Below are 10,265 nucleotides of genomic sequence, written 5' to 3' on the forward strand. Positions count from 1 at the left end.
AAACACACACACACACACACACACACACAGGATGTAAATTGAACATGAGAGACAAACAAATGCCTGTGGGCTGTTCAGCTCCAGAGGGTCAGAAGGGAGGGACACCACTGGGATTTTTTGGCCAAATGTGGCCTTATAGTACCGCGAAAGACACACAATGCATGCCTGAAGAGCACAAGAGCAAAGAAAAGGGACTATAATGGGATGATGATCACAGACAGAGTGCTCACAATGTAAAAGTTGATTCATTTTGGCATTTTCCCCTAAAAGAGATTAGCACAAAAACAACAAAAACTGAACCAAGTCAAGTCTGAAAGAGGAAACAAACTGTCCAAAGTAGCCAACATCTAAAATTAACGAGTGCGAGTGCTGCCAAATTAAAAGTCAAGGCTGGGCCGTCTTTGATCTGTGTTTATCTGTGTGTGAAAGAGTGGGTGTGTCACTAAACTCCATGTGTGAGCTGGGTTGTTGTACAGCATTTAAAAGTGCCTGTCTGCAAAGTCAAAGTGTGTGTTAAGTCTACTGACAACTTTCTTGTAGCACAGTCAGATCGTGGAGAAAGCTCACAGCATATATACTGTATGTTTGACCAAGCTTCATGAAAAAAAACACAAACCCGGAGAGTTGGGAACCTCCCTGGACTCAGAGAACAGAGACAGACTGTGCCAGCGTGGTTTTCAGCGTGTATGTAAAGTGTGTGTTTGTGTGCAGGGGCTCTGCCTCAATATTCTCGGTATAGCAGCGTTTTCTTCCAGTGCCGCGCGTCAAGTTAAGGGGATAGTAAATTAAATAAAGTTTTTGTTAAATTCAGCAAATATTTCCTCACAGTTTTCTAAAAATCTGGTTTTCCTACACAGCTCTGGCTCTGTAAACGGAAAACAAAGAAAGTGGTGTGGACCTTGCCACACAACGTTTATCCAACCAATCACCAACAGGTGGTGTTAGTGCTCAGGAGTGATGGGGGGAGAGTTCTATACATCAGCACATTCGAACGTGCTGGACTCCAGACGCTGTGAAGAAGGAGAGCTGGCCGAGAAGCAGCCAAATAGGAAAAGGTCTGAAGAGTATGAACAGGGAAGAAAGTTATATGACCAGACAAGTGTGAAGGAGTTTCAACACTGAAAAGATTTTAAATGTGGGGGGCGGAGCTTCTGAGGCAACATTGAAGGGATGGGTGTATTTGTTTGGCAGTTGAGTTCAAATATCAACAATCCTTCTGCAGAATCACATACTCTCCCTTTAAATGTTGAACTACATTTGATGGTGGTTGTGTGATACTCTTTCAGGCCCATCTTCCACTGTGGAGGCCACCTGGTCACAGACTCGGGCATCGTGGCCAGTGAAGGATTCCCCAGCCACTACAAACCCAACAGTAAATGCATCTGGTACATCACTGTGAGTCCTTTAAAGTCACTACACCATAACATTGAATCCAAACACAGTGTGTCCCAAAGTGGCTACTACCATCAAATGTCTCCAGACTTTCTTGGAGTGTGTGAATAATGCGATTATCAAACAAATTTGTCTTTTCTGGTAGATTATGGATAAAAAAACAAAATTCAGTTCTTTGCAATGTGAGTGAAAAGGCAGTAATGCCCTGCACGATGATGGTAGCGACCTCTTCACCTCCTCTTGGGACTTTGTGGGGGTGTACGGACAGTGCTTGATTTACCTTTCCCCTGTTACCTTTCCTTTGTTGCGCCGGTCAGGGCAAACAAATTACACCTATATCATCATTAGTATATGGATTTTGCAGAAACTGCTGTCAGTGATGCCGCAAAATGATGATTTATTAGTGTCCGAAGTCTCAATTTACTGCTCACTGTAGGGGAGAACTACTCAGTGTCAGTTTGGAGAGTAGTGAGTGATTGAACTAGGACTAACTCAATAATGTTAGTTACACAAGCTGAAACCTTGTTACACAGCAACTATAATCAAATGTTTAGCCACCATTAGCTACTGGTCATACCAGACCAAGTAAGGCTGGAGCAAAAAAAAAATCCTCAGTGTGTTGAATTGAGCAAGGTTGCATTTTATTGCTAACAAGTTCAACTTTTCATTAGTAAAATAAGGAATGTCTGATTTTGTCTTACAGAAGTCCCTTTTCCCCCCCATTCATGCATACAGCGATAAATGGCTTGTGAGACTTTTGTGGGTTGTATTCAGTTCCTGTTTTATCTTCCATTTATTGTGTTGAAGATCCAGAAATGTGTACAGTAACTAAAATGTTAATTGGTGTTCAGTTCTCTTTTACTTAAACCCTTCTCACATACACCTCCCCACTCATTGTCCCTCTTAAGTAGCTTTAAAGGTTAGAAGAATCACATATACATAATCTTGTTGAGACTGTAGTGCCAAGGGGCAATTGTTTTTGTGTGGCACTGAAACAGGAGGTATTTCTTAACATATATAATTAAACCAGAGGCAAAGCTGCCCCTGGGAAGTTCAACAAAGAAAAAAAAAAAAGAGTACAACCTGCAGCCTCACAGCAAGCTGCCACTGCTAACACTCTTACTACAGATCAGTGACTGGCCTGAACTGGGACCTACCATCTGCTCAGGTAAACATAGTTGGACTGATGCAAAGCTCTCAAACAGTACAGAACAAATCAAGCATTCATTTAAAATGGCTTTTGTAACTGCTGATAATCACAATTTATCTGTGGGCACAAACAAACTGATGCATGCATCAACTTTAACAGAAAGTTATTTGCTGCAGTTTTACCGTTCCTCCTCCCACAACTTGGCAGTGCCCAGTCACTTACTGCTTAGAGCACCTAATGACGCACACCTGTTTTCACTTTGACTAATTAAGCTGATGATCTGCACTAACATCACAAGCATGACGATGTCTTAAACTATCCACTTTTAACCTTGTTATCAGAAAATAACTCGAACAAGCTTGTATTTAGCTACTTATATAACCCAGCTGATAAATGAACAGATTAATACAATTTATTAACATTGGGTTCAAATTGATTATGTAACACACAAAAAAACTGTTAGTGCTGGAATAAAGGATCTGGTGAAAAAGGATGGGAGCATTTTTTCTATCTTGTATTTTTTTATATCTGATATATGGAAATTTGGAGATATTCACTAGAATTTAAGCTCTGCTGCTTTGTAAGCTTAATAAGTCTGTAACCCCTAAAGACCATATTTATAACAATTCAACACTTTATATGCAATGTAGGATGGTACAACAAGGTTTATTTTTCATGGAAATGTGTGAAATTAAATGTAATCATAAACCTTTACACATGCTAGGCTAAAAGTGCTCCAAAAAGGAAATTCCTCCTGATTTCTATTCAAGCACCCCACCTTTATTAAGGTGCGACTCCTGTAACTACTTTTTGTAGTAGTCTTTCCTCAAACATCACCTGTCACTCCCCTCCAGGTCCCAGAGGGCCACGTGGTCATGCTGTCTTTCCGCCTCTTCGACATGGAGGCTGACCCCACCTGTCGGTACGACTACCTGGACGTCTACAATGGTCACTCCCGCTTGGTACAGAAGCTGGGTCGTTTTTGTGGGACGTTTCGGCCCGGCGCCCTCATCTCCACCTCCAACACCATGATGTTAGAGATGGTGTCAGATGACGGCACTGGAGGGAGAGGCTTTCTGGCTTCCTTCAGCGCAGGGAAGCCACATATGGAAGGTGTGGACAACAAGCACAGAAACACATAGACCAGGATGAACTACTGAATTTGCTGCTACACAGTTTTGTCTTGTGATTTTCTAGTGATGAATGGTAGCACTATTGTTATCTTGGCTTGCACTGGCACAATCTGGAATAAACAAATTAATCTGTCAGTTTTTTTTGCTTCATGGGACATTTGAAAAAGATTTAAGTGTGGGGTATTTCATTTCCTTTTGACTCTGTACTCTTTTTAATGCCCACAGAGAACCAGTTCTGTGGAGGACGCCTGACCAAATCGCAGGGCTCTGTCAAGACGCCCAACTGGCCCAACTCTAATTACCCAGCAGGCATCAGCTGCTCCTGGCACATATCTGTAGAACCGAGCAATGTAAGCCAATTATATGTATTTTGTCTTGCATACTTGTTGTGTCCCTAAAACATTTTCTTTTTATCATCAACAGACTTTTGTCGAACTTAATTTTTAATACATTTTTGCAGTCTATAAATCCTTGGTGTGTGTTTTGACTTGTGTACTTAGTTAAAAAAAAAAAAATTATAATCAGTAGTGTTCTCCAGGTGGCGTGAGAGCAAAACAAATTAATGTCTTTAGTAATGTTAGCAAGCTAATCTAAATAGCTAGCCTGGTTTTCGACAGGTCCTCACAAATGTTGAATAATGTAAAGGAGCAGACCTCTTAAATTACTAAAGTCTTGCTAGCTAGCTGGTTATCCTAGCATGCTAGCTTTTACTTTTTGAGTGGAATACAAACTCAACAGCACGACGAGTTACCCCCAAAGTGACTGCTGACTGTTGTAAAGAGACAGAAGGCTTAAATCTGGCTGATAGCAAACGCTATGTGGGCTTGTTGGAAAAAGGATTAAAAATGTATTGTGTCAACATTCAACAATTTAGAGTCATGTTGTTCTCCAGTCAGTAGCGCGCTACCAAAGTTGACAGTGTGTCTGCTAGCAATGCCAGCTCTCAGATGTCAGTCATCTGCTGAAATGGGAAATGCCCCCTTGGAGGCTTGAAGCACAGACGCGGCTACATGGTTTTATCCTCATAGGACAAGTGGAAAAATAGCCACAATATATCATTATGTTATGTTTCCTTTCACAGAAAGTGAGGAGTATTCTAATTTCAGTTTGAGCTATAATGCAGCAAGGTGTGTTGTATAAGGCTGGTTGGTTCAGGAGAAGGAGGAATGAAAATAGTAGTGAAGGGGCCCATCACAAGGAAATCTTCTACCTCAGGTCCCTTATGTAGTGTGTGTGACATCGGCCTTATGACGAAGTTCAAATGAAAGACTTCATTGAGTGTCTGAAGCTGTGTTCATGTGTGCCAAGAGATTGGACGTAGGGAAAGAGCTAAGGAAGCTAAAGCGAGGGAGAGAGTAAATGCCCTTCTGTATTTCAGAAGTCTGGCCCTTCTCCTCCACCAACACCACTACCAATGTCTGCACTGCACTTGATTCATAAGGAGAAAACCAGCTCAAATAATTCCCCGTCATAAATTTTATTGTTTGTGTTGGCATGTTTGTGTGATCGCCACCTCTTCCCCAGGTGATTGAGGTGAAGTTTGAGAAGCTGGACTTGGAGCCTGACACATACTGTCGCTACGATTATGTGGCATTGTTTAATGGAGGAGAGAGGGATAACTCGCGGAGGATTGGAAGATTCTGCGGAGACAGGCCACCAGGGTGAGATTACTGAAATAGGCTAGATATTAAAAGAGGCAAAACACTTGCTAAAGTTGCTTTTCAAAGACATGGCTTGCAGCTAAACTCTGCCAGTGTTTCTTTTGCACTTTCCCGATTGCAATTCACTCCTCCTGATCTCTCTGTTTCCCTTATCCTTTACATAGAATTATAGTGACAAATGGGAACGAGCTCCTTGTCCAGTTTGTCTCAGACCTCAGCGTGACCTCAGATGGCTTCATGGCCTACTACTCTAGTGTGCCTCGAGGGTCTCGGACGCCCACCGCTGGGGGAGACTTCATCTATGGGCCTCAGACCACCTCAACGCCACAACAAATAGCCGTGAAGCCAAGCAAACCCACCAAACCAACCCTGAAACTGCCTAAACCCACCCCCAAACCAGCCAAGAAACCACTGGTGAAGATATCTCTGAGCACGCTTCCACTCAAGCCAACTAAATCCAAAACAGCTAAACCCGCACCAGCTAAACCCGCACCAGCTAAACCCGCACCAGCTAAACCCGCACCAGCTAAACCTGCACCAGCTAAACCCGCACCAGCTAAACCCACACCTAAAGCACCTGTGAAAAAGCCTGCACCTAAACCTGGATTTAAACCTGGAGCTAAATCTACACCCAAACCTAAGATTATTAAGCCAACGCTCAAACCAAGCATCAAGGCTAAACCCACACGGAAACCTGCACCGAAGACCAAGCCCACCTTAAAACCTATTGTCAAACCAGTAAGGCCAACCTCTAAGAGCGGAGTTAAACCAACAGCCAAACCGAAGTTTAAGCCTACAGTGACAACCAAACCTGGAGTAAGCAAGACAGTGACGAAGAAGCCTGTTGTGAGCAAGAAACGTGAGTGAATTACTTGATTGCGAAACTAAGAATCTGTTCTGTTCTTTCATGTGTGTGTGTGTGTGTGTATGTGTATATATATATATATATATATATATATATATATATTGTATATGTCCACACTTATCAGGTGTTTGTTTGTATGTTTTCTTCAGCTTTACCTCTGAACCCACTGTGCACACGAGCCTGTAACAGGACAGGAACTCTCCAATCCAACTTTTGCCCTCATGACTTCGGTGAGCCACATCAGCTGCCCTTTAGTCTTAAAAAAATCTCCCCTCTATTTTCACATCTCTTTCACTTATTAAAATGTCACTTATTTCACCACTTTACTCATTTTGTCCCTCTCTGTGAAACTTGTTTTGTGATGTGATCTTGATTGTTTTAGCAAGCGGCTAGTTGAAGAAATGGACTTCCAGAATCTCTTTGTTCCGACAACAAGCATAATTATTTAGAAAAAGCCAAAGATCAGTGACATTTCACCATTTCCAAACATTTTTTTCCCCATCATTGACCATGCAACCTCTTTCTCTTTCTTTGCATTCTTATTTTTATATTTCTCTCTCTTTCAGTGATTACGGGTAAGGTTACAGCTTTGACCCCTGGTCTGAGGGGCACAGTGACAGTTGAAGTGTTCCTAATCAAGACCTATAAGGCAGGACGCCTGAATATCACCAAATCAGGACCCGTCCTGTCTGTCACACTGACCTCAACCTGCAAGAGATGCCCCGGGCTAATCAAAGGTACAGGACATCTATTTGTATTTACTAGGCTTGAGCCAGAACTTGGCTGAAACAAGCATCCGGTACAGATAATAGACTTTTAACGAGTCAGAGTATCATCAGAGAGAAATGTGCACAATTATGAGGCTGTTCTGTAAATAGTTTTCTACAAAAGATTGCAACTTCTAATTAACCATAGGCTATACATTTTAAATGAACAACTTCCGGGTTAAGCCCCATTCCAAGTACAGGTACGAATAAATATTATATAGATACAGATAATGGTGTACTCGCCCATCCCTACTTTTTACAGCCTTTGTCTGTCTCTGGATCTTACACACTAACATATCATCAACTGCATAGCATCATCTGTCAAGTACTGAAAGAGACCATCAAGTGCTTGGTCAGTTTCTTAGTCTTAGAGGATCTTAGATAAAGAAGGTAACAAAAGTAAAGACTGCGCTTCATCCAGTGCTACTACTAAATGTTGACCACAAATGAACCTGGTGTTTGATATATTATGACACCTTCTTTTCACGCTCTGTCTCTTGTCCAGGCCAGAACTACGTGCTGATGGGAAAAGTCGATGCACAGGGCAATGGCCTACTCAGCCCCTCCAGCTTCACTCTCCTCTACAAGCCCATCCATACCAAAGCACTGGCCAACCTCGCTCGCAAACCGTGCTGACATCACAGCCCAGCCCTCCAATCAGATTGACAGCCGTGACTATCTCTCTGAAAACATGTAACTTTGCATAAAGAGTGAAAATATTATTAGTATCCAAACATAATTTTTTACATGATGTAATACAGTTGTGAAAACAGTTGTGAAAGAGTAAACATACATTATTATTTGTTTTTTGTATGTAAATTATAATATTTCTGTGATAAAAGACGCACATCAATAAACGTGACTCTGGTGCTTGGGGTGATTTTAATATCTACTTTCTGTTATTTACCATGATACCCAGGGCTCTCTCACCAGAGAAGAGCTCATGAACATCAGGGAACATCACTTTTCTCGCGGCAGTAGTGGAATTATTGGACCTTTTGGTCCAGGGTACCGCTGAATCGTAAGAGGAGAAGTAAACGCATCAGGCGCTCATGCGTCGCACTATATATATATCTTAGTTTGGAATATACGAATGGTCAAAACACACTTACAATGACATAGATGTTACACAATCATATGATTTCAAAAGATTAATAACAGGAGAAAAAGGAAGGATCTCTCATTTACATTTTCTTACAGACAGATATTTTCATGTTACACAAACATCATTATGTTTGTGTAACATCATTTCTTATGATCTCAACAGGTTTAATGGATGTGAATCAAACAAAGTCATAGACAGTTCATAACAGTAATTAATAAACTTAAAAGAATCACATTATTACTCTTAAGGGATGTTAAATAAAAAAGATACAAAATAAGATACGATAAAGTTACAAAACAACTCCTACCTGCAATTAATGTTTCAAACATAGTTTCTACTGATCAGACAAGATAATATGACAAACTAATTAAACAAGCAAAACAGACATATAATAACCAAAATTAAGCATTTCGAAGTTGGAAGCAAATATGATCACATTATGTCATTGCAATATTATTTTACTGGGATGTTTTGACATCTTATAGCTTCTCTAACCTAGACAAGAGAAGTAACTGAACACAATACTAGAGAGGGGCTAACTAAACAAATACAGCATATGTATTATACTAGGGGATCATTTCAGTTCATATGGTTTAGTTTTAATAGAATTGCAACTTATTCATGTTAGACAGTACAAAACTGAATTTCAGCATCAAGATTACATTTCGCAATTGATTCTACAAGTGTTTTTTTTAGATTACAACAAGTTGACAAATATGGTTCCAAAGTTTTTCTGTCAGTGTGTGTTTTGGGAACGCATCTCAAAGTGTTCAGGAAACCTTTGTAATTCATGAAGGAACAAGGGCTCTGCACGTCTCTTTTGGTTTCTGTCTTTTGGGATTGAAACTCACTTACTAATTTGGATTTGGAACAGAGGTTCTGGTATGTATCACTACATATCTCTGCAAGGGTCTTTGTGCCTCATCATCAGGTTCTTCTTGTGTACAACAGCACCAAGAGAGAAAAAGCACACCGAGCAGGATGTAGGTTAAGTTGTTGGTCCAAAAGGCAAACAAGTAGAGTGTCTTGTTGCAGTAGGGACTGACTTGTGTTGTGTTCTTGTTGTAGTTGGGCTCATAAATAGAGTAGATACCCACATTACCTGGAGAAAAAAAGTCCCAAGAAAAGAATGATGTTTTTGTCTGAAGGAAAATCACAACCATGTTAATTGTAGTTGGGTTCATTAATAAGAGTAGGTCAACACATTACCTCCAGACAAATGAGCCCAAAACAAATATAATACAACATACACTTCTTCTACACTACTTCAAAGATGGGTAAGTGAGCTAATTTTATCACTGTGAGCCATCCCTTTCATTTTACTCACTCACTTGATGTGTTAATTGACAACATTGATTTGGAAAGCTATGCCTGCTTGTGTAAGTACAGTTATTAATCTATGACTTTTAATTAAGGACTGTATGGGATGACTTGGGCCAGGAAAAGGGGGGGCGAGACCCTATCCATCTTTATTAGCCCCTTGACTGCAAAAAACTGCAGCATCCTCTCCCCAGTATCTTAAAAAACAGAACTGAGTACATCTCCAACTACAAGTCCACCATTAACAACTAAAGAAGGCAAAGCTTTAATGGTTTAAGATGTGGTTAAGATGGTGTCTCTCATTTAAACCTCTATGTTCATACAATAATCGTTTTCACAACCAAATTAGAAGAGGAAGTGAAGAAAAATTTGAACTTATAATGTAGGCCAACTTTATATGACAAATAATGTCTGTGTACAGTTCCTCACCAGCGATGAACCAGATGAAAACGAAGAAAGAGAACACTCTATAAAGGAGCGTATTGCACTTGTTAAGGCACCAGCGCTCTATGATGCTGCACACTCCTATTAGCAAGAGATAGATGGGGATGAATGGCTGCCTCGGACAGTCATTCATGTATAATATTCCTGATGGACACAAGCACAAAGACAAAGGTCAGTATTACTTCACCTGCCTCCTCCATTAATGATTATTACATTTTATTGTTGGTGAATAAACAATTCTGGCTGTTTGACATTCAAAAAGATGCTTTGCTGGTACAATACATCTTCATAATGTTACTTACCAACTACCCCCTGAGCAAAGGGCATGATGGTGAAAATCCCCACAGCACATACTGAGTGAAGACAGACATAAAATATTTTACAATTTTTTTTTTTTTACAATCACCTAATAACACTACATGCCAGAT

General features: G+C 40.5%; 1 protein-coding gene across 6 annotated transcripts in view; it reads left to right on the plus strand.

The window, feature by feature from the left end:
- Positions 1-7,854, plus strand: part of pcolceb (procollagen C-endopeptidase enhancer b) — a 9,500-nt gene extending 1,646 nt beyond the window's left edge. The window contains exons 1-10 of one of the 6 annotated variants that reach the window (XM_046064890.1): positions 943-1,055; positions 1,287-1,395; positions 3,397-3,655; positions 3,901-4,025; positions 5,200-5,336; positions 5,501-5,799; positions 5,830-6,195; positions 6,351-6,431; positions 6,768-6,938; positions 7,474-7,854. In XM_046064890.1, the coding sequence (XP_045920846.1) occupies positions 958-1,055; positions 1,287-1,395; positions 3,397-3,655; positions 3,901-4,025; positions 5,200-5,336; positions 5,501-5,799; positions 5,830-6,195; positions 6,351-6,431; positions 6,768-6,938; positions 7,474-7,604 (1,776 nt within the window). In that variant the 5' untranslated portion in view covers positions 943-957 and the 3' untranslated portion in view covers positions 7,605-7,854. Of the gene's footprint in view, positions 1-942; positions 1,056-1,155; positions 1,191-1,286; positions 1,396-2,424; positions 2,561-2,955; positions 3,123-3,396; positions 3,656-3,900; positions 4,026-5,199; positions 5,337-5,500; positions 6,196-6,350; positions 6,432-6,767; positions 6,939-7,473 lie in introns of those variants that run through there. The other 5 variants (XM_046064888.1, XM_046064891.1, XM_046064889.1 and 2 more) reach the window with 5 other exon arrangements.
- Positions 7,855-10,265: the final 2,411 nt, after the last annotated feature.

The sequence above is a fragment of the Micropterus dolomieu genome, linkage group LG12 (genome assembly GCF_021292245.1).
Source record: "Micropterus dolomieu isolate WLL.071019.BEF.003 ecotype Adirondacks linkage group LG12, ASM2129224v1, whole genome shotgun sequence".
Lineage (NCBI taxonomy): Eukaryota > Metazoa > Chordata > Actinopteri > Centrarchiformes > Centrarchidae > Micropterus > Micropterus dolomieu.